Source organism: Mycteria americana, chromosome 2 (genome assembly GCF_035582795.1).
Source record: "Mycteria americana isolate JAX WOST 10 ecotype Jacksonville Zoo and Gardens chromosome 2, USCA_MyAme_1.0, whole genome shotgun sequence".
Classification (NCBI taxonomy): Eukaryota; Metazoa; Chordata; class Aves; order Ciconiiformes; family Ciconiidae; genus Mycteria; species Mycteria americana.
In genome coordinates, this window is record NC_134366.1 from 83,563,894 (window position 1) to 83,589,319 (window position 25,426).

General features: G+C 38.3%; 1 protein-coding gene across 4 annotated transcripts in view; it reads right to left on the reverse strand.

Annotated features, from left to right (window-relative positions):
• Positions 1–3,696: 3,696 nt before the first annotated feature.
• Positions 3,697–25,426, reverse strand: part of ZCCHC2 (zinc finger CCHC-type containing 2) — a 45,139-nt gene continuing 23,409 nt past the window's right edge. The window contains exons 5-14 of one of the 4 annotated variants that reach the window (XM_075493966.1): positions 24,374–24,486; positions 22,369–22,463; positions 18,966–19,049; positions 17,147–17,204; positions 14,254–14,389; positions 12,679–12,743; positions 11,692–11,786; positions 8,924–9,052; positions 6,712–8,220; positions 3,697–5,678 (exon numbers count right to left, since the gene is read on the reverse strand). In XM_075493966.1, coding sequence (XP_075350081.1) covers positions 5,611–5,678; positions 6,712–8,220; positions 8,924–9,052; positions 11,692–11,786; positions 12,679–12,743; positions 14,254–14,389; positions 17,147–17,204; positions 18,966–19,049; positions 22,369–22,463; positions 24,374–24,486 — 2,352 coding nt within the window. In that variant the 3' untranslated portion in view covers positions 3,697–5,610. Of the gene's footprint in view, positions 5,679–6,711; positions 8,221–8,923; positions 9,053–11,691; positions 11,787–12,678; positions 12,744–14,253; positions 14,393–17,146; positions 17,205–18,965; positions 19,050–22,368; positions 22,464–24,373; positions 24,487–25,426 lie in introns of all 4 variants that reach the window. The other 3 variants (XM_075493965.1, XM_075493969.1, XM_075493968.1) reach the window with 3 other exon arrangements.

Below are 25,426 nucleotides of genomic sequence, written 5' to 3' on the forward strand. Positions count from 1 at the left end.
GCCATCAGTTTCCGAACTCAGTTTCAGTCAAAACAAGAAAAACATCTGAAGCTGTTGAAAACACCATGGTTTAACTTTCAAACTACAAATGGTGTAAAATAAGACTATTATAAGGTAAGCATAACATTTGATTATGTAAATGATATTTTTTTATGTATATGATATTTTATTATGTATTTATTTTATTTATTTATTTATTATGTACTACTATTTTTTCTAAGGATTCTGTAACCAGTACTTTAAAACCAAAATCAAATGGCAAATCAGTTTTTGAAGCAGCAATCCCCATCTTTCATCAGTCACGCCAATCAGCATCATGGGAGTTAATTGCTAACTTTGTATCGGTCATCAACATCCTCTGTCTCCAGAAAAAAACATACTTTAGAAGTCAATAAAAATGGCCATTTTAGATCAAAGAGGGGAGGTCTAAAATGAATGCACTAATGGTTAAGATACAGCTATTCTATCCTTTTACCAAATTCAACAATTTTTTTTCACCCTGCGCTTTTGTACCTTGTTTTATTGACCCATTCAGACAACAGTGACCCTTTACACTAGTCAGGAAGCATGTATCAATATTAAAAATAATGGGTTTATTATGTTCCATCTCTTGGGAAACACATTCCTGAGCATGAGACATTCCAGATAAATATCTGATCTGATGTTGAATACTATATTGTGGACCTTCAGACTAAGTAGACAGAGACAAAGATAACCTCTTTCTCTTTCTTTCTCTTAAGTAGAGAGAGAAATTATCCTGAAAGATAACCAGACTCCCTCATGAATTATTCTCATTTGCAAAAAAAGTTATATGGATCTCAGAAAGCATTCCTCACTGTATGAATACAAACATCCAGAACCATTTCTAGCGCTCAGTGGTTCTTAAGACACAGCTTTCACATTTGGCGGCAGTTCTCTGAGTCTTCACTATGAGACCTGGGCCACTTTAGCTCTAGGTAGTTAGTATTTCAGATATGCACTTAGCGTGCTTATGTTTTTGAGAGACAACAATTAGCATGACCTGCATGTGAGAAAATATATAAACATGAGAAAACCCTACAGAAACTAACGTTACCGAATCACAAGTCAAAGAAATCCCCCAAGTAAGCTTACTTAGATGGCACGAAGATGGTAAGACCACGTTAAACTGAAGGATCTTGCATGGTGCGTGAGAAGGTCCCGTATATTCCACTGGTGGAGTTATGCTGCCACCTATTGTGAAGATGAACTTAAGAGACTCATTTCATTTCGCTACGCGACACATTTGCAAGAATTACCACTTGTCTTTCTCTTCTGTTTCATTAACAGTACTTTCTTCCTAAGTATCTGCTACTGATCATTGCTGGAGGCAGGACGCAGGCATAGGTGGGCGTTCAGCCTGTCCATATACAGCTGTTCATACATTTTGATCTCTAATCTCCTCCAACGTACAGCGATGTACAGAACTCGACTGTCTGCAGCTGTTAGCTCAAAGGCTGGATCAAAACTAGAACCCCGTTTCTCTACCCTGATGAGCAGCCGAGGCGTACGACAGCCACGGGTAGAGAGGCAGCACGCTCTCCCTGCAATAACGCTGCGAGATGTGCGTTTCCTTCCTCCCTCGTCAGAGGAGCACAGGACTGTATGTTAGTACCTGGATCCTTTCTACGTAACTCAGACAGCGTTTGAGCCCTAGTATAAACTCAGGACTATGCCTTCAGGACACCTCTTCTTCCTCGCAAGCATAAGTGTGGTCCGCGTACCCTTTATATCTATATTGTGCCTAATTGTAGCAGCTGTAGTTACCAGCCCTGAGCAGGAAGCACCATTGCCCAACGCTGCTTTTTTGTGTGCGCAGAATATAGGCAACCTTATTTCAGGAGAGGAGCTGCAGGAGGCCCAGGTCAGCACATCTCGAGAGACAGCTGTGAGCAAAACTGAAACAAATTATGATGGTACTTCCATCCCTCTACAACTAGAGTAGCTTGGCACTGGTTGAGTTTTGCAGTTTTTAGTGTACCTTTCCGCACCTTTTACTTTCCATCTACCTTGGCACGATGCATATGCCCTCTGTTCCTTCACCTCTTCAGGACTATCAGCTAAGTCAAGATCTAGGCATTAGGCCACCACTGCCATCCTAAGGTGCTTAGCTGGGAAAATGAGGCCATCTGTTCACTCATAAGCAAGCAGTGTGCATCATCGCATTCCCTTATGCTCTCATCTTTCCAATCCTGTCCACGCCCGACTCATTGTTCATTTTGTCTTCCAGCTTTAGGAATCAAATGATTTGTACAAACAACGGGTTTCCATCTGCAGCAGCACCGCAGCAGGCAATACAAACCAGGAGCAGCGCAGTACGCAGGAGTCACTCCTGGACAGCTTGGATAGCTGCTCAGGCCAACCAGCTAGTGGGGTTTTCTCATTTATCTTTCGGGCATTCAACTGCTTCCCAGCCACTCCGTAGGAGAGAGAATCTCTCTCTTGAACTGCAGTTGTAGTTGAACCTGATTGCCCAGATAGTAGTGGTGCAGCCGAAGAGGATGGCTAGGTACAAGTGCTGTTAGGTCTCCAACAAAACAAGCATCAGAAGAATGGGGCGTTTTATACTGTTTGCTGTGCCAGAGGGTATGCATTTTTTAAATTTTTTAATTGATAGATCCCACCAGGATCTATTAAAGTCAGGGCTGCTTGCAGCATGCACAGATGGTGTCAGTCAGGCAAACGAGAGTATCAGCAACTCAGATGGCACAGTAAGTAGCAGATTTCATTTTCAGAGTAATATGGTAATTCACAACTTCCTTGGACAGTGTGTGCACTCCCTTGTGTCTGGGGAGGGGACACAAGATGCTTGCAGAAATGGAAGCTGCATGATGATGTCTGCATGACACCTGGGTTTCAATACACCCCCAGGATTATGGGAGCTGCCTGAAGAAAAGAGGCTGGGTTCATTGGCAGCTTCGAACCTTCTCATCACGTTACTTGGTTTCTCAGGAAGTAGGTTGTTCTGGGTAGTAAGCTGGGATAAAGATCTAAGATAGTCTGTGGTCCTCAGCTCTGTAGATAAGCTGCTGCTAAGCAGTAGGAATCAGAAGCGCTGGCTATACAGTAAAGTGAGGTGACAGAGTAATTAGTACCCTTCTCTTTCTCAGTACTACCCGAGCACACTCGGGTACTACATTCCTATCAGACCCCTCAGCCGTAATCTGCACACTTCTAAGCTTCTTCCCTACCCCCGGCAGCTCCTGTTGTCCTTCCGTCTATTTTAGCAGATAGAAGAAAGATCTCACTTTCCAGTTACTACGTGCCTAGCGCACACATTATTTGCACTGCAGTCAAGAAAAGCATGTTTAAACCGGGTTCTAGCCCCAATCCAGGAGCCATCAGAATATAACAGGCTTAACTGTTCTGAAAGAGCTTAGGTCAAAGTCCTGGGTCTATCACACAAGGTCATCCTCTTTCTCCCAAGAGATCTATCTATCTTAGAGAAGTTTAAATCAAGAGACAGTATCCTGACTTCAGATACAAGACTGACCTTACCTTGTCAAATACTCTCAGCTTTGTCTTAAAAGTGACAGATTCCAACCAAAACGGTAGCTTGCCCAAACCTTCCGCGATCCCACCCCTATACCCAGAGGCAGGGAGCATCACACTTATTTCATTGTTCTCAGTGACAAAGGACAGTACTTGCACACAGGTACTTTTTTTTCTTTTTTTTTATTGCTGTTAATTCAAGGAAAAAGGTTGCATAAAATCCAATCTCTTCTAGAAATATAAGTGACCTTTCCAGTACATTTCAAATATCAAAGTATATGGTAAACATACAAATAAAGAGAAGGTAACATACCTCCTATTTACAGTACAGTATTTTAAATCATAAAATAAGTTCCATAAAGTACAACTGGCAGGTAATTCACAATACAAGTCCATTGGTGGTTTAACACCCTCACTTCAACTCAAACTCAGTTCATTCATTTCAAGTGGTCCAAAAATACCCAGATCAAATAAAAATTTTAATCAAAATAATTTTCATTTACTACTTAAACTTTTTTTTTTTTTTTTTTAAATTAAAGCTTTCATCTACCTCCCTCCCCATTCCCCCCCTCCAAGATAAAAGTTTCAAAATGTACACTGGTGCTATAAATATAAATGCTACCTATGAAGAAATGTAGTAATCAAGCTTTTTTTCTTCAAGTTTTTTGTTTGTTTAGCAATTTATTAGACGGCTGAACCAAAGACTGATTTTATTTCATCCCTCTACTGGACGCCAGGTCTGATTTTAAGAAAAAACATTTCTGCCATGAACTGTGAGGAATGCCAAACCCTATGGATATACAGTGGTAGTTGTTCATCGGTGTTGAATGCAGCAGTCAAAAAATACACTCATCTTCCAGATAACCTCAGTGCACTTTAGGAAATCAAATATTACCTGGAAGCAATTTAGTACATATATTGGCTTTTAAAAATAAAATAAAAAATACAGCAGCATTAAACTTACTTACTCATGATACTGACATGATTAATACCATCTTAACACTCATTTCAGTCTTTCACATTATATCGTAATTACGCATAGTGGTAAATTGTTATAAAATAGTGACTTTGCTATTTGGTAGACAGGTTCTAATACTAATACCTGACTATTTTGTAGAAAACCATAGCTTTTGTTCAGTTTGAAATAAAACATTTACATTCTAAGTACAATGCAACACTGTAATAGTTTAGGAAAAAAATATTCAATCAAGTAATGTTCATTCTGTGTTGACACGATGTAGAATAGCTTTAAAAAAGGAAAAAATGCTGTCAACTGTCATTACAAATGCAAACACACTGAGTACAACATTCATACCATTTTTTTCACCTTTGTTGCTGAACATACAGGCTAAAAAGCTACAATGGAAGAAAAATCGGTCAATTTAAGCTCGTTCATTTTTCTAAATCTGTTCCAGTCCACAGTTTCAGCCCCTTCCTGCTCTATGTATTTTCATTTATTTGGGACTCTCAAGAGCTGTGTATATGTATTATTATCAGATATAGTACACATACAGCATTGTGTGTTCCTTTGGACTCTTGTAATAGGACGTTTGAACATCTCCCCTCAATTCATGAGCATTAATTTAGAGTATGGGTAGGGTCTGTATGAACTGCTAAACACTCATGCAAGTCCAACGAATCCACGTGGACAAACAGGGAAAGAAAATAAAACAGCAGCATAAGGAGAACAGGGAGGGAGGGAAGAAGATTGTGGTGGGGAACATGACCAAGTTTCTTCTTTCACCATTTGGCTGCTCCACCAGTGATGTCAGAGGTCAGAGGACTTTTTTTTTTTAAAAATGCAGTAAACATTGCACATGTCTCAAGTCTTCAGTGCAAAAGCATGGTTCGAATGCTCTTTTTGATTGTTTGGCTGTGTGTTTGAATTACATGCATTACGCAAGCCTTTTGTAGAACCAGGAGGAGACCAGGGACTCAGCTTTCTTCTTTTGTATGGAACAGAGGTGCAAAAGCAATGAAAAATTCCAAAAGAATATAGAACCGGGAATGTCCCAAAACACAAGACCAACCCCCCCCGCCACACACACACCTTCCCCCAATTTCCCAAGCTTCAGTTTAAGTAGGCAATGTTTACTTGTTTCAGTCTGCAGAATCCAAGGTATCATTGGAAGGGGGAGGGGGAGGTGCGTATCTCAGTCTGTAAGTGCCTAAAACAGGAAAGAGAACTACTAAGTCACTGCTCACAATTAAAATGGATTACAAAACCACTACAAGGTATCAAAATGGACATGCTCTTCGAAAGGCACTATCATCCTCCAGTCCTTTTAAAGTAGGTCCTAAGATTTTATACTATTTTCTTTCATCTGCTTGCTAAAACTGTAAGTTTAAAAAAGATGTAGACCGTAGATATAGGACTTTACCTTCACTGGAAAAATGCAAAGAAAAGACCACCCCCATCAAGGTTCGTCTTTCCTGTTCCAGTCCGACCAAACAAGTACCGTTAGAATGGGCACAGGCCAAGAATCAAAAATAGTTTATGCTCTATGCAAACACTGTGTTTCTCCATTCTTCTGTATGGAGAGAGAAATGGCATCTAAGACTGAAGCCATTCCTTTGATTTTTAGTTCCAATTGGTTTCTGCCTTTTTGCTGCAACTTCTCTGGAAAGTTAAAGCATGTTTCATTTATGTAACGTACTGCATGATGGGGCACAGAAGGATGGCTGATTGTGCAAAAGGTAAGCTTTAGAAAAGCTAAATTACCAAATGGCCAGTCTGTTGTTTTTTTTTTTTTTTAAATTCTCACAAGTTTTAAGAATCCAAGTTTGTATCATAGACAGTAAATGATAATCTTTCACTTTTTGCCAATGAATTCTCTCAAAAAACCCACTGAACAGGAATGGAAAAATTGAAACAACATGCAAGTCTCAACATAATGCCAAAAACAAACCAGTGAAAAAAGAATGACAATTTAGGACTGATATCGTTTGACTTCCCAGCTCTGAATCATACCCATTTTCAACTTCACGCTGTGAACCCCGTTCCCTTACACTGTTCTACAAAATTTTCAGGCAGAGATAAGATACTTTGCAGTTTTAGAGCAGGTCACTAGTGCACAACCATTTACACAAAACACACGCACGCACGCACACCTTTCTGCAAGACCAGAAACAGCACATTCAGAAAGGTAAAGAGAAACCGCTAAACTCAAAAGCAAGTCCGCTGGGAGTTATCATGATTACCTTGTTGACTGGCCTCCATGGATGACTGCTTACAGTCCTGCGCATAGTGTCCACTTACACCACAATTGTAACATGAAACGTTCCCATTCTTCTTGGGTCCCGACCCATTTGTGTTGGCAACTACGTTAGGTGCTGGATATACAGGATAGAGCCTCCCAAATCCTGCCATCTGCTGCATACCATAGTTGGCTTGGCTCCCCATCACTGGGTCATGCATAAGCCCGTTTGCATATGGAGACTGATGCAGGAAGAAAGGAAGTTGTGTTCCATTGCTTTGATGTGCTTGATTGAGGTAGCTGCCATTGCAAAGTGATGGCAGAGTGAAGAAAGATGGAACTCTGTAGACTTGTCCATGAAGTGGATTATGATAAAAATAGCTATTAATCTGAAGGCTTCCATTGGTCCCACAGCTACACCTACGTCCGCAAGAACCGCAAGGACCAGATCCCAACTGCTGCGGAGGTAACATTGTCCCGTTAGTGTTATTATTTCCAACAGCGTTTATGTACGATGTGCTGTCACTCTGTGCAGTGCTGTGTGTTAAAGCAGGACTCGGGCTAGGGGCAGGGCCTGGCGTATGTGTAGGTATTGCAGGAGGAACAGTGGACTGGACCTGACCAACACCTAAACCAGCTGACTGAGGTGGTGAGGAAGTCGCTACAGTGTTTAGCACGTTTGTATTCTGGTTGGGCAACACACTGGTAGCATGAGGACTGCCTGGCAAAGCGTATGAAGCTGGTGGAGGTGGCGCTGCTGCTGTGGAGAGACCAGCTGCTGGAAGAACTACCTTTAGATTGGTAGGCTGAGGGATTGCTCCTGGGTTTCCCTCAATGTGAGGCACCATTTGATTCAGTCCTACCACCTGGGATGCAGGTTTTGTGATGGGATCTGTAGTAGGAACTGGGGATCCTGGGAAACTACCTGGATTGTGGACTGGGATAAAGGCAGTATTTGGTGATCCAATACTTAAGTTTCCTGTTGGCTGCTGTGGTCCATTAACTGTGCAACTTTCCGATGATCCCTGTGGAGAGGGCATTTTCCATCTATGTATTGCCAAATGCGAAGCAGGGCTACCAGGCTGGACAGAATGTGGAAGGAAAGTGGATGGGACTGGCAAAGGGGAAGCCATCAGCTCAAGGCGTTTCTCAGGTTCACCAGAGGTCACCGGGCCCATTCCACCAGGAGGTGAATTTGCAGACTCTCTCACTGGCGAGACAGCAACAGGCGTGGTAACAATCATTCCCATTGTTTTACCATCTACAGATATGGGTGGTGGGACAACTGCTTCAGGCTTTTGGGCAGCGCTGTGCATCACACAGTGTAAGGCAGGCATGAGGGAAATATGTTGAAACTTTGCATTCAAAGGATCTTCTGAAAGGCTTCCATTTTCATTATTCACTGAAGAGATCTGAGCAGATGATTTGTTCATATTTGATGAACTGACAGCACTGTAGCCTGTAAACCTGGCTGTATTTTGATTCCCAGAGTCCTCAGAATTGCTGTCTGTATCTGTGGAGACAAAAGCATTTGTCAGTGTCAGAAGAACGAATCTGAAACAATATCATCATGTTCTGGACTCATTTACCCATATAAAACTTCCTAAGTTGGATGATGCAAATGATAGTTATGTCTTCCCAAATTAGAGTAACTTTGAGATTATTTTCATTCATCCAAATCAAGCCAGGTCAATCTCCATCACTTGCCTATATCAAACTGCCCAACTAGATACTGTGCCTTTGACTTGTGTATATCTGCAAATGGGAAGAGTAGGACACAGACCGAATTAGGAATTTGCATCCACCTACAAAGACATTAACACAGCCTACTCACATTTGGAAGGAGTGGCAAATTAAACTGTCAACACAAAAAGAAGGACCTCTCAGACACATAATTCAATATAAAACTGGTCACTTTCATGCCAAACTTTTCCCCATTACTGTACTGCTGAAATTTCTCAAGAGAGCTATGCCACTGAGGTCAGAAAATTACTACATATATGTAGTAATCTAAAACTCGACAGTATTTAAACACTCCTGCTATTTGCTAGAAGTCTTCAAACCATCCAGTCACAAAATACACAAAGCCAAATGTGTTCTGTGGCTAGCTCAGAAATAAAAGCAGTTAATGAAACTGAGAAACTAATTAAAATTAATACAAGAAAGAGATTAGTCTAGGAATAAAGACGTTCATGCACACTATCCATAAATACCACCTCTGTCTTTTTCTTCTTCACTATCAAAGCTTTCCCTCCCATCATGTCGTGGACTAGAAGGAGAACTGTAACTTTCAGATGATGTTTCTCCACATGTGTCATGACCAGATCCAGCGTCCAAATTTAGATCTAAAAATAAAAATTGGCATTTTTATTTTTAATCTCAGTATATGGAAGTGAAGTTATTTTGGTTTGCTCACATCTCACGCTAGTTCAGATTTTTGTTTGTTCCTACTTAATTGCATCTGTCCCCTGTATTCCTAACATTCCCACTCCCAGCAGTCAGGACTGGTCTTGTCTCTAAATTTGCGATGACTGAATCCTTGGTGTTAAAGAAGGTGACACTGAACATTGACATTTATGCAGAGTAGTGAAAACAATGATCATCCTTAATACATTTTGTGATGCTTATACCAAATTGTACTACAATAGTAATTTCCTCTCAATGGTAGTGATCAAACGTTTCCATTCAAAGAGATGCAATACTCCTTGGTCATACCAGCCAAGTCAGAAAGCTAACTCCATGGGCAACATCAAAATAATACACCTTTTTACAACTAACTCTTCTGGAACAGGCTTTAAGCAAACTGTATCAACAAAACCTGTTTAAACAAAAAGAGGTGAACTAAAAAAGTGTAAAATTGTTTTCTGAATTCTGAATGGGATCATGGGAAACTCATTTGCTGGAAACCAGCTTTCAGGGTGGGTTTAGAACCTATTAGTGAAGTCACGTAGGTAGCTAGTATGCTCTGGCTTTCAAGTTCAGCCTCAGAGGTGAAGGAGCAACACAGATACACCCTCTCTCAGAATGTACGCCAGACACTAGCTTCAAGGAAACACCAACCCCCAAACCCTCAGCTGGCAAAACTCCAGGACAAAAATTAGAACACTATTATTTATTTTATTAATTCTAATAAATTATTATTTTATGTATAAATTATCAATTCATTTGTTATTGCTATTCCAAGTATAACAGGTTGGGCTAAGTCATCAAACAGCTGCCTTAATGCTTCAATTCTTGAAATAATTTCCTGGATTAAACCTGTAACTGGTCATATTATTTTAACAAGTGTTTTGAATACCTAATATAACCTGGAGCAGCAGCGTCAACCTCCCATCGCTGAAAGCAAGAGTCTAAAGTGCTAGTCACAAAATATCAAGTCTTCAAAGTTACAAGTGTAACTAACTGATGACTCAGAAAAGCTAAAAATAGGGAGGAAAAAAATGGAAGAAAACATGATGCAGTTAAGAGTTACTGACTCAAAATAGAGCATTTCAAACCAAGCCTGCATATATAAAGCTAGGCAGAGATTCAGACTGCAACATGAAATTTTTTCTTTAGACTATGTCTCCAATAGGGTATCTCGAAAGACATTTTGATGTTTGTATACAAACACACAGGTAGAAAGCTCATCTCTCAGCAGGACTTAATTGCTTCCAGCCTCTGTGGGTTGCAGTTTCCTCTTGGAGTGGTCTTAACTAGCCAACAGTATCAGACAGGCAGTTTCACATCTGTAGAGTAGTGGGTAGCGGGCGGACAGAACCCACGGCAAAGCATTCCCTATTTAACTTTGCACTACATCACACAAAATTGCATCACCTTGTAAAGTTATCATCAGTTCATAAAAGCTCAGTGCGTTTTGCCTGACAAGAAGAACAGTAATCAATCAGAAATGTATGCAGAAACGCTGTCCAGTAGAGTATGTTTTCTGCTTGTACAGCCCTCAGTTATAACTTTCTAAAATTGTCCTGGTTTTGCTAAGTTTGTGAACTGTGAGTTCTTAAAGTTTTAGTCAAATACTGTTTGTAGAAGGTAACAAAAACTGCCCATAAAACACATGACAATAATTCAGAATGGGATCCACCTGGAACTCTCAACAGTGAGAAGTGGTGAGAAGAAAGAATGAAAGCTTAATCAAGACTGTACTCCAAGTGGAAGCAAGAGCAAGACAAGGCACTTTGTAAGAGTCCTTTCAACACTTATGCCAACTAGGTGGTGTAGAAAAAGGCAAATTCTTTGTCAACTTTCTGTCATGAGAACTAAGGATAAGAGAGGCAAGGCTGCAACTGATATAGGGAGCTTAGAAAGCATCAAGACGGCAAAGTCAATGGGTAATGCAGCCCTTCAGAAATTCGTACTAAAGCTTGGAGACTCGATTTACTAAAGGAACACAAATATCATTTTGTTTTATAACTGACTGATGTACACAAGTTGTGGCCTAGACACTAGGTTTTGCTGGATTACCCAAACTTGAAAACCCTGTTAGGGTAGCATACACAGTTCTGTGTTGTAGCTCAGTAGTTACTTGGTTTACACACTACAGTTCATCAGTGGTTTGCACCAGAGGGTTTTTATGCGGGTTCCTCGTGGGCGATGCCACAACAGCTGAAGAAACTAGTGAGCTACAAAGAGAACACTAATGACAAGATGCTGGACCTACACACACGGACTGCTAAATTTCATATAGAAGTAGCCCAACATTAACTGTTTCTGCAACTACGACTTCACGTAAGGCAACTTAGGGAGACTTTACTAGTATTTTTCCAGTTATGCATGAAAAGAGACATACCGTAAGCAACCGCATACAGAAGACCGAGTCTAGCATGTTCTATACAGCAAGTCAAAGCACAGACTAGACAGCCAACACGCTGACTTGCACCAAAACAGATTTCAGGCTTGTGATTTCCCCTTTACTGCAGAACAATAAAAAAATCAGCAGAGCTGGAAATTCTATTTCTTACAAACAGCTTGGGAAAACACATCTTACCTTTTGCTGTCCCTGTACGGATGTGCTGTGATGCTGCAACTCTAACTCCATTAGTTCTGTTATTCAACCGGCAGTCAGTTTTCTTTGCTTTCTCCCTGTGTAAATAATTTTCATGGGTTTTTTTCTAAATGCATGGGCACAAATAACCAACCATGAATGAACACGTAATGCCACTGTAAACAAAGGATGTGACTGCAGGCCAGAAATGTATATTTAATAGCTATAACAACAAATGTAGATAATAAACAAATAGGTAAAGGCTGTTAGTGCAATATACAAGGAACTAAACTGCAAGTAGTGTTACTAAACACTATGAATAAAGATCTACAAAAGAAAATACACAAAAAAAGAAATGGTGCAGCTGATTCTAAAGTCGTCTTTGAAAGCTGATGTGTGTAATGCAGCGGTACACCAGACTACCATAAAAGCATCTGGCTACAGAGTAACAAAATGACAGCAAGTCAACTTGGAAGTAGGCAGAGTATTATATAAGGGTGGAAATGTTTTCATTTTCTCACAGTGCAGGATTGTGTAGCCCACAGGAAGTTCTGAAGCCCTCTGATGTGCAAATTATCTTCAATAAAACATTTCAGCAAGTTACCACCCACTGCATAATGTTAAAGGTTGCTGTCAATCCTTATTTGATTTTCAGTGTTTTCTGGACAGCTTTACACCTTTTAACTTTCAAATAAATATAAAGGAAAAAAAGGCAATTCAGTATCACTTAAGAACCCACTTCTGCTCCTTCATCTTTTTGCTAAATGACAACTGATATTTTGAGAAATGAATGCATATAATTACATTCTATTTTTCAAGTTACTTCTTTTCAGAAGATAAAATAAGGATTTTTATGTAGACCGGCTTCACACTATGCCAGCTCTTGTTCCACAATAGCAAAACAAAGCACCTAATTGATTGTAGACTCTGTTTATCAGAGTGAAGGCATTACACTTTGTTTCTGGATTATGGGTTACATTGGAAACCTACTTTTCCAGCTGTGGCTTTCCTTTCTTCTTGCTTACTGCAGACAGGCTTCGTTTTTCTGCCGTATGCTAGAGAGAAAATACAAAGATGCCAGTCAAACAACAGAATTTGTATCACGAAAACCAACAAAACACCCCTTCTAGACTGACAGGTCCGTGAGTTCAAGACTAGTGCACTCACAGGCGCTATAACCGTACAAACAACTACTTGTACAGTGCACCCAGGCCTTCAGAATAATGCATCTTCTCTTGTGTTTATGCCATTATCAGCAAAACACTCAGCAAATAACTACTTGCAAATATTCCGAAGATATCAATCAAATTATTGTTTGCATGCTGTCTTTCCTCTTGAGGATAAAAACAAATGTGTTTCATAACATACCCTCTAAAAAGGCTAATCACAAGACTTAAGGGGCTACAGAATTTATTGATTTAAGTGGAATTATTTGATGGCTGGGGGTGGGAAGTACACGTGGCAAATTATTTTTACATAGTGACAAAGCAGGTACCCAGCCTTAAGCTGGAGGTTGCTGCTAAACTAAACTCTAGAATACAACCTAGTAGTACATAAGAAAAAAACACAGTATCTGCATAATTCTTTAAGTATACTATTACTAGCTGCTAGTAATATTTCATATTTGGAAAAGGAGTAAAATTTCTGAAAACTCAGACATAATCTGTCCAAATATGGTGTATTTGGACATCCTTTAAATAGGAAGTAGCTTTTCCTCTGCTTTAGTGTATTAATATTTTTCTTGCCTCAAGCTTGCAAAACTTCAACCTTTGATGCAGTCTACCTTTTCATCTTTAGAAGCAAATCTCAATTCATTACCCTGCTTTGTGAAATAAGGAAACTGGTTTTGTTTGGCTTGCTATTCCACACATAATAATCAGTAGCCAATTCTGCATGTAGAATAAGAGTAATATTAAGCAATTCTAACATTCAAGGTTTTTCAGATTTAAGCAGTGAGCAACCTTCCTTCCCCCATTTCAGTAGATGATTTTATTTATAAGTAATTATTTTTCTCAACTATATTCACACCAAAACTGACCATTGAAGAGACACAAATCTCACAAAAAGTGTATATGCATCTAGCTATTAAATTTTTTCAACAAAGATTAATACTTAAGTTAACTTAGATAATGAAGGTAAGATAGAAAGAATATGTTTAACCTATTGTCCCTACTGTAGCATTAATATGGTCTAGTTATTAATACAGCTTCTAGTTTGTTCCTTGCAATAACACAGAAATTCCCCAGGCATTATGAAATTCAGTCTGATGACAATATGTTACAGTAACAGGAAAGTGTCGGATTAGAAATGAACATTACACTTTTCTGATTACTTATATCCTACTGGGAAATTTTATTTACAAATTCATAAACAAAATATGCAAGAGACAGTGGTAAGTAATTATGAGGGGTTTTCTAATCAAGTCAGTAGCAACTTGAACTTCGACACTTATTTGCACAATTTTAGCAGGGCTCTTCATCATTTAAAGCTAAATCTAATCATGTGTAGTGGACAGTCTTCTCCAGCGTCTCAGAATATTGCTTTAAAGAAAAAACAGTAACACACCTGGTCAAGTAGGTTTGTACAGTGCTCTGGGTGCTGCTGGACAATACAGCTTTTTCTTCTCCAGTCCATTACCCCATTTTGCTCAGAGTGCTGTATGTTAAGGCTATCCAGTGAAGAACATTTTGCACTGCTAGTGCTGCTGAAAGGGAAAAACCAAAAGTTATGCCGATGTGAATAAACTTGCAGGCTTTTCCTACCAACATACACATTTTTGCATCATGTTGGGAAACTGCAGTATTTTGCTTTCAGAAAACCCTAGAAATTCACAAGAGATTTAGAAGATGTAAATTACAGGAGTTCTTGTGCTCTAAAGTTATATTAATGGACTTTATATATAATTGGACTTTCTTTTTCCATTTGTCTACTATAATTTGACACAAAATTCAAAACAACAGAATTTGTAGAAAACAGTACTTGAGAGAAGAGTTTCCACGGATATTTCTGCACACAAAGTCTTTTTGTTTGCTTTTTTCATACCAGACAAGGGGAAATTTTCCAGATAGAAATGTATTCTGAATTCATCTTCTTTCTTCCTTATCATTAATGACAAACCTGGAATTACTTTGTAATCCCTATTTCAGAATTCATGAGACATTTAAGAAAACAAACGCATGGCTACTTACAGATCATACTGCAGCTGTGTTTGTTTGAATTTCAAAGTAGTCATCTTGCTTTATATTTTTACCTTCAGGATTGCTAGTTTTGAGTAGTGCTTGGAAACCAGGATTGCTAGTTTCGAGTAGAGCTGGGAAAGGGGAGTTGCATATGGCATTTACTTTGGACCTTACAATGCCTTCCACTGAAGCTTCTCTCTTAACAGCAGCCGGTCAGAAGCAAGATTTAACTAGGTCTGAGAGCACTGGTCAACGAAGACTGCTGGAAGAACAGTCAGGGTTCTGACAGAGTCAGTAGGGCACATGGACCTATAAAACTCTCATCTATCGTACAAAACCATGCCCTACTACTGACTGGATGCCAAAAAAAAAAAAGTTAACACTTTTGAATTCTTATCAAAATACTTATGCTGATAATTGAAAGTGCCTTTTAATTCAGGGTTGTTGGCAAGCTGCTTCATGAAGGTTACTGCAATATGAAATGTTACTCAGTTTCCATGATGGCAGAAATCTAGCTCACTCCAAAGCACAAGACATGCTGAAGTTCCAGTAGCTACTTACCAAATACCTCTGAAAATAAGTGCTCAAACTAATTAAAAGATGTACAATAGAATGTTAAAAAAATAGTTTAAGAAAATGTTGAGAACCCAAGAAGGTCCCAAAATGCAGACACGAGCCCATGACTGCAGAGATATAAGCAAGGTCACTTTAGAAACTTCTGCCAAATGGGGTTAAGTGAATCCACTGCCAAATTTGCAGTCATTTCATGTAAGCTGTGATACTACTAATTTTTTTATTTCGTATGTCTGATCTCATTCCTACTAGTAAATTTCTGGACCTTTTCAAGAGTATGGCTGCCATATACTGAATAAAAACAAAAAGGTGGACAGATGTAACATACAAATTTTCCTAAAATGTACCAATGCTACTTGAGACGAACTGCTCTGTGACTCTAGACAGTTTTATACATATTTAAAAGAGAAAAGTTTCATTCAGTGCCATTTCTTTAGAACCCATAAATAGCAGGCACAGGTTTTAAGAAGACAGCCACATAATGCAAACAGGAGAGGACTAACAGACCTTTAGCAGTCAAGTAGTAAACACATTTTCCCCTCTTAAATAAACATAACAGCCAGCAAAAGGAGCTGCTATCACGAAAGTTTGTGGAAAGGCCTGTCTCTGTCTTTCCCACCTGAAAGATAGATCCTACACTACAGTCAGCTTTAGTATACTTTATTATACAATGAATAAGAAAAAGATAGGGTTTTTTATTAGTAACTATATGCTAGTAAGTTTGGATCCCGCTCTTACGACTTCACAGTAGGCTGTATATCCACTGGTATAATCAGAGATTTTGTCAAGATGACATTCTCTTCTTGAAGAAATGTAAGTTGAGAGTAAGTAGGAGGGTTAAAAAGCAAAACAGAAACAAACCACTAAGTTGTCCAAATGGTAATTTCACAAGAATCTTGTCTGTTAAAGATCTGTGAACCTTAACCAACAATGTTTTGTGCTGTTTATATTCTAATTACTGTAATTCCAGGTAATTTCTCCCCCCAAGATAAATACATTTTACTGATAAAATAACACAGAACAAAACTAAACCACAATAAATTTTGTATCCATTTTTTCTCTTAATATAGTTGAAGTATTGCACAACTATGTGCAAACATATCCAAAGTTTCTGGTCAAAATACATTAATGGGTGAATTCACATTATGTACTTCATATATCTGAAAGCATATATAAACTACTTTAATATGGTTGAGAAGTGCTTCCACTTACAATGGATGTAAAACAGCAATGTATACATGCTTTTGCTACTAAGCAAGGGAAAGAATGGACTACCTTCTCCTATAAGGTCATCTTTGAAGCTACTGAAGAAAAGCTTAAAATCAACAGCACTGGAAATTTTCAGTATATGCATGGATTTGTGTGCAGATGGGAAAAATATATGCAATACAAATTTATGTTACTCAGCTTATAAACTCAAATCAAAATATCAACTCAAGTAGTGAAGATTCACAAAATTTGGGAAAGAGAGTTCCAAATGACCTAGACCTACAGATTTAGAAATAGGATCTTTTGAAATATTTTTCTAATACAGATTAAATTAATAATGCCCCCTCAAACAACAAAAAATAAAACAAGAACACCCCACCCCAACCAACCAAAAACCCCACAAACAAGCTTTAATCTAGAAGGAAACACATACTCTCAAAGCACTAACAAATGAAGTTCAGAAATGTAGCATGGTCACATTACATCCTAGTACCTACTTGGCAACAGGACTTTTTCCATTATGTTTCTTGTGAACTGCTGTGTGTTGCATTACATCTGGAAAAAAAAAAAAAAAGCATAATTTCAATAGCAATTCCTATTTCCTCTTTTAGATCAATACAACAAATTCATATTTCCATCACTACCAGATACTTAGCAGAAGACATCTCCGTTAAACAGGGTAGGCTTCATTTACAGTGCTGAAGTGAACAGGTGTTGCATAGAGGAGAGATCAGTTTGTACAGACAGTATAGTCAAGACTCTTTACCTTTCATTTCACAGAAGTAAATAGAAAAATAGAAACTATAACAACCGTTTATGTTTGCTCACCACTATATATAATCATAAGGACTAAATGCATGACTGAATATCACCCAGTATGAAAGGATGGAGAGAGAAGAAAGGATTCAGCAGAAAAGTACAGAATTTTGTAATTTTTTCTGAACTGCTAAAATTCATCTCAAAACTATGTCACACATTCTGAATAGTGAATGAAGTATTAGTTAGAACAAATAGTGTTACACAGAAGTATTGCATTCTGAACCTCAAAATTCACTACGCAAGTAAAGCTTTACAAATTACATTTGACGTAAAAAGAGATACTGCCTCAAACAAGAAACAAGAACTTTAGAGACACGGTCTACCCTTTTCTTCAAGGCAACCGTTAAATTTTAACAAAAGCAACTTTTCTGAATTCCAACTGTTGATGATCTTAGCCTTCTTGGTAGCTATCTTTTTGCCTGAACTCCTCTCAATGCTACCCATAAGTCCAAATTATGTTGGGGGGGGGGGGATCACAATTTTTAAACTTCTGGTAGCACTTCACTAAAGTGGCACAAAAGGTGTTCTGAAATGCGTTTGTGGTTTCATCAGGTGAACAGATTTTTTTTTTTAAGGACAGTATATAAAACACTATTTGAGCAATTTCCAAATCTATTGTAAATTTACTTGGTGCATTCTGAATGCTAAAGAAGAATATGGTAATGATTTCTTAAATAAGAAAAAGCTGTCTGAACTGCATATGTGGATTACTGATTGCACATAAGATCAACCACAAGCTTCTTATTAGTTATTAATGTGTAACAGGATAAGAGTGGTGTCATTCTGTGAAAGCTTGTGTAAGTGTTCAGTGGTCCATGTTCACCTAGAAGTCCCATTTCTCATCCTTTCCACCTACCAAAAGCTTATACTTGTTCGCTACTGAAAACAATGCAAAACTGGCTTGCCATTCCTTTCAGAATGAAATTACTGACCACCACTAGGCTGCTGCTTCCACACATGAACTGTTTTTGACGTATTTGGAAAACACCAGCTTTCAGACTGTAATCAACACCCACTGCAGTTCCAAACAGTCCTTATTAACAGTCCAGAGTATAAAAGCAGCATAGGTTAAGAATAAGAAGAGGAAAACTTGAACATCCTTTCTGTGTAAAACTAAAAGCTAGACAAATTTGGCATATTTAATGCAAAACAGTCTGCAACTCTTGAAATGCTGCACTTAACTTCTAACCCTGGTAAAGACATGGAAAGCTACAAACAATCTTGGCTCAAGTAAATTGTAAAGTATATCTTCCTGGTTGCTCAACACAGCTGTGAACTTCTGCCTCTGAGCTGTCTATGAACACTCCCACTCCTTGGATTATACAGCAACCTCCTAAGGAAACTGCTGAAAGTATATAAAAATTCTTAATTTACATAGCAGATTTCATTCAAATCTCTCAGCTGTGTACCAATGAAGAAATCGGTCAACTGCATGATTTCCAGAACTGAGTGTGGTAAAATTTCTCAGAGAAGAACCACCTTTGAGTACACAACTACCTTCCTCCTGACTTGAAGCTTCTGAACTGTCCTCCTTGAAGTGTTCTGGTGCCTTAACCGTCTTCAAAGAGGGTTGTAAGTTACCTGCAGAGAATAAAGTTCACGTAGTAACTTTATAGATCTTGAACAACTAGACAGTTCCTGAATGCTTGCACTAAACTGGAAGCTAGGGAAATGGAAGACTGAACTTACTGGTTTGCAGGTGGCAATAATTTGAACATCATCTCCTTCAAAGCAGGCCATCTCCAAGAGTAAAAGCTCTATGGAGATACTTTTATTTTGAAGAAAAGAGTGTGCAAAACAATTTTAAAGCTATGGTGCAATTTCAAAAGGTTGGGATTGTGATTATAGTATTAAAAATATCCCTATTATCCTGCACTTCAGATTTTTTTATAATCTTTTTTGTGTTACAGCAGGAAATGGGAGGAGACCAACGACAGTTACTAGAATTCTTCTACAACAAGTTACACTCCTCCACTGCCAAATCATTCACCTGCCAAAAGAGACCTAATTTGGGCTAAAGTCTTCTAGTGCCCTTAACACAGTCTTCAAGCACAATTTTTGCCTTTTTATGCCAGACAGGATGGAAAAAGAAATGGCAATAACATTTACAGTTTTGTTGCAAAAATATCACTGCCATGCTCTATAAAAGAACTAAGTTTGATAATGAATCTACCTCTAGGAGTCTACTCTTTCCCTCTCAAAAAGTTCCAAGTTAGTGCAGGTAAAAGCATCTGAAAGCTGTTGCTTAGGAGCTTGAAACGTTGATAGGAAGATCCTTCTGAATATCATCTGCATTGAACATCTAAGCCCCCAGAGATCATGCGCTAATAAAGTCTGTTGGAATCAAAAGTCTACTCCAGCCTGAAAAATTGTCTAAAATAACTGATGTTATGAACCAGGAGGGAGCTAATTGATTTCCTCCTTAATGGAACCATAGCGGCATAATTACACTTACTGAAGATATTATTCAGTGTGAGATCCCAACTATTATATAAGGTATAAAGACCCTTCACTGAACATAGAATTTATTTCCACATAGGTTTTACTAAAACCATACCCTTCAGAAAGAGTGAATATTTTTGTATTTCCATGAAGAGACATTTTTATCCCCAACTCTAAATAGCAACTGAAGACCAATTTAAACCACAACTGCTTTGTCTGCCAATTAATTCTGCACATCCGTTTGAGAACTATGATGAGATTTTTCTTAAAGATACGCTTCCCCACCCCCCCACTGTCATCACATTCAAAATATATCACCACAGGCTAACTTGCAACTGCAAGTATTAGCAGGATTTCAGGAATCCCAGACAGGAAACCTAGAAAAACACAGAGGCCACCTGTGGTGAGCTACCCCAGACAAGTCATCCAGTCCCCCTTCTCAAAAGAAAAACAACTATGCTTAGATTTATCATACTATTTGTCTTCACCAAACTTTTTCTTAATATCTAACTCAATGTCAGGGACCTGAACCACATCAATGGGCTTTGCAACCTCTTCCCCTGCCCTCCCAAGGGCTTCATCTGCCTGTGCTCAAGATCCAATGTGATACAGTGCAGTTTTGCAATTTTGGGTGAGACCGCTGGGAAAAGAACTGGCAGAAGCCTCATCTGGGGCCTCCATCCTTTGGCTTGGGAGCCACATTTGAGCTCAGGCCCTTGCCTGGGGTGCACTGCAGCCATGCCCGTGCCTGGCCACATACCTCGCTGATCCTGTTCTTAACCCCGACCTACTGACTTGTTTTTCTGCCTTGACCTCAGACCTGCCTCACTGCTTTGGACTTGTCTGGTAACCACCAGATTCTTGCTTGACCCTGGTCCTAATCTTCTTCACAGCAAGTTAAGCCCAGTCCTTTCTGTCTTATCCATCAGAGAGAACAGATCATCCTCTTTACATTATGACTCTTTGGTATTTGAAGACTTAAGTAATCTTCCATTGGAGTTTTTCCTCTCCTCTGCTAAACAATTAAGTTCTTCATCCTATCTGTCATGCATTCTAGATCTGACAAGCCCTCGTGAACTTTCATGTGCCCAATTATTTATTTATTATTATGCAAATTATCTCCCATTTATGATCACATTACAGTCTGTACGACTTCCTGTAGAATTGACATTGTCCATTTTACCCTTCTGATCTAGCTACCCTGCAGATCATTTCTGCCCTGCGCTAACCCAGTCAAGTCTATTGTGATGGAACCAGCACTGGTTCTTTTTCAGACCATTTCAAATTATAATCACGTACAACAATGCATTTGCAAGTTTTTCCCACCTAGATGTAGTCTACAGACTAGAATATGCATATCCTGTGCAGTGTGCCTATCATTAATGTGAATCTTTCTGGACTTTGGAAACGCTTTCCTCCCCACGCAGCCTTTCACTACAACAGAGTTGTCAGAATTTTCACAGCAGTAAATTCCAGCCAGTTTCAAAACCATCATGGACCTCATTAGCTTAACTTTTTCACAAAACTGCCATGTAAGACAATCACATGTAATCTGAATGAAACTGCCATGTAAGACACGTAATCACAAAATGACCTACAGCTCCTACCCTAATCACAAGGCCTCTATCTGATAATGGAAAGAATACATTTGTCACAGATCACACCCATCATTTCAATTTAAAGCCAGACATCATGCCTCTATTTTCTTCCAAGCGCATATGAGCAGTCTGTTTGAAAACTCCACCTTATTCAATTCCTTACTAAGGTCTTCTGCAACTTCTGAGGCAATGGCCTCATAGTCAGTGCCTTAACTGTCATGGTGTATAACATGCACTGAAAGAAAAAAGATTCAACAGAAACAAAGACCACAGCGTAAGGCATCCATACAGAGGAGCTAAGATTAGGTTGTACAAACAACTTGTAATACACAAGTAGGTAAGAGGCCCACCAAGGAAAGATCTGCAATGCAAATGCTTTGAACAAGATTCTGTATATTCTGAAATTAGGACCATCCCACTATTTATGTACTATATACCCAAAATGAATCTTAGCTTAAATATGAAGACAAACGCTTCATCTCCAAAAGAAACCAAATAAAAACCAGATGTGATTTTTTGGGTCAGCTCAACTTTTTGTTCCAAAGTTTAAGATTTCTTAAAAGGAAACAGTCCCAAACTGTTGCACATACTCAATTCATAACTACCTATTTTAACAGCATGATGGTACAGAGGAGAAGAAAGAAAGAAGAAAACACAAGATGATGCTGCATAGCATGTTCCCACTGTCAAAAGCACGAGTATCTGCTGAAGCAACTATTCATTGGCAGGGAGTTCAAATATGACCAGTGGAATACAATGTAACATGAACACATAATTATAAAAACATAATTAGGCATGACAGGAAGAATAGCTTTTTATAGACTTTTTGTTATATAAAAGAGTATTAGGATATTTCTTACTGTGAGTGTGTAAAGATTCTGATGAAATTGATTGGAAGAAGTTGTATACTCTCTGATTCTGCAGAAAAGCTTGCGATGTATTTGAAAATAGCTGCCTGAAATTTAAGTGAGAGTTTGTTAAACTGTAATATTCCATAAGAAGAATACAAACATTTACTACAGTACCATTTAAGAGCAAAGTAGGCAGTTCTTAAGAAGTCCAAACACTTGAACTTGCATGTTCATCGTAAACAATGTTAAATGCTACTTTTGAGCTTTGCTGTTCAGTGCTAGTGTAAGGTCAGAGTACAGCCAGTACAAGAAATTGGTAAGATGAATTTTTTTTTTAATTTAAAAGGTATGTGCTTTTGAGCCATCCCAATTCAAACATTTTAGCCACCTGTAACATTTTATTGAAAAGAGGAGTTTGGACTGAGTCAAAAAAGCACTGGACTTTATATTTTAACATTTAATTTCCCAAAACAATGCACCTATTCCTTAAATGCACTTATTTGGTTACATACAAAGTTGAATTCACCTAGAATGTCAGTATTTGAGTTTCATAATTATCTCCAAGAGCAAAGGGTGGGATTCTCAATACTGCTCTGCACTGGTCTGAGTCTGTTCCCAAGAGGTCAGTGACAACTTCTATTAGCTTCAGATAAGAAAATAGGCCAAGAATAAATGGTTTTTACATTCCACACCAAGTTTTCAGTTATTGCTTGCCAGGAAGCACTATCCAGTTCTATTTTTTTGGAGGGGGGGCAGGGGAGAGCAATTTTTGGCAATTGGGCACATACTTAAGACCCCCAAATAAATATATATTTATCTAAACTGATACTGTAAGAAAACAAAATTTGTATATAGTAATGCTATTATCACGAGATTATTCACATAGCATTCCGGTATAGTCACAACTTAGCTTGCAAATTGTAACTATAGTTCCATACTACAACATAGTTGGAGATGTTTAAAGGTTATCCTCAAACTGAATCTCTTGGGTTTGTAATTACTGTGCAGTGAGGCTTCACAACCTTTCTGTATCACAGATACGTTCTCTTCAGTCAACCTCTATTTAATAAGTTTATTAATTTAAAAGCAGAATGTTTATTAGCCAAAAATGGTTCTCACAGGTTTAGTTTTTGGCTTGACAATCAAGCCAATAAAGACAGACAAATAATATTACAGATCAAAATAAAAATTGGGAAGGGGGAGGCTGAGGCACACAGCAGCTCCATATCTTCTATAGCTAAGCTATTAAGACAAAACCCAAAGATCCGATGCACTTGGACCTGCAGTATATTCTGAGCAGGAGCTTCAAAAGCGGTGCCTGATTCTTCAACAAGTGCCCTAACTCAAGAGACACTGCCTAACCTGATGAATAATTAAAGTTGTTTTGAACAAGGTTGAACAACCCTGACAGGAAAAAACAAACATAACAAGATATCTGTAACAAACAAAAAGAAGAGGGAGGCCCACCCAAATTCACATTGCTGTTCTGAGTTACAGGATTTGACCAACACGTCCCACATCCCAGCAAGCACCCTCATTGCTAGAGAGTAGGCTATAAGGTATGGGCCATTGTCTTACAAATGTGTGAGCTACATGCTTCACTATTACTGTTTATTCTTTTCCAAATTCTGTTCTGTCTCTCGCTCTATCCTGTCATAAAATTAGAACATATGCACTTTGAGTTACTGTTTCTAGTATTTCTAAATATATCCTTGTATAACGGAGGTAAGACCCTCGCTGAAGCACCAATCATCGCTATATAATGCTGCTCAGGACAAATATTTTCATAATTGTATGATTACTTCTAAAGAAGTAATCCATTAAAGTTTAATAAGAATCTCAACTTGAAGAAAAGAAAAAAAAAAGTTAAGGATATCTATTTCATCACTGCCTTCCCATTTCCTTCAGAAATTGGGTTTAGGCAGCAGAATTTCCACGGTCCCTAAAAGTCATCTAGTTTGATTTCAATTACTTTTCAGGTGATGCATTTCAGGTTATTTGCTAAAATATTTACCTGATTATGGGCTCAAGATCAGCATGCCTTCGTTCTTCCCTCTTCTGAAAACCCTGATTTAGTGCTCTTAAAATAGTCTTGTCAAATGCTTCAGAAGACAGTTCCTTTGGGAGCTGAGAAAAAGGTTCATGTTAAAAAATGAGCAGTTGACATTTTAAAGACTACATTTGTTCACCATCAGTCTTTATATCTTTTGGTATCAACAAGAAACTCTATTGTTCTAGTTTGAGTAAGGTAATTTACAGACTAAAGGTACAACAAATCATCATAATTTAGTTTTGCCAGAGAAACAGTTTGCTGTAAAGCCTCACATCAAATCCAAGTGCAAGATGGTTTAAAGCTCTATTTGAAAGAACTACATTCAGAAATTTACCAATACTATGTTCTTTTCTAGAGTAATTTACAGCCTTTTTTGATTTATTTCTTTAAATCTTTCACACACACAAAGTAGGTCGGAAAATAACAAAAAAAATTAGCAGGAGGACTGAATGCACTGTACTTACTACCATCAATTAGCTAGATTAAGTTATTTTAAAGAAACAGGAGTAGAAAGGAGATTGTTTGAGTTACGTAATACACTAGACTTCAGTGGGCAATATTGAGATTAATCAAGAGCAAGTCCTTCTCCAGTTGCTATTAACACTGAAACTTCTTACGAAAATTCGTTATAACTGTTTCCAATGCCAGTATTACAACATGAGGTCTTCTGATGTTCTAGTTCAGAAGGCAAAATTCTTGCATCTAAAGAGCATGTTTATTTTAACTGAAAAAAATATTCCCTAGAACAAAGATTTTTCACATTTACCACTTCCAAAATAATGTACTTAAGTACATGAAAGCTGATCAAATTCATTAATTTATATTAAAAAAACCAAACGTATTTTGATTTGGGGGCAATTAAAAGTAAGCTGCCATAGCAAAAATGCTTTTTCCTAAAGTTAAAAGCTATTGCTAACCTGGTTAACATCTGCCATCAGTTATGATCCAAAGCACTAAGTAATTTACACTAGAACAGCATTTTCCTCTTGCATATCTGGAACACACCCAATCCAG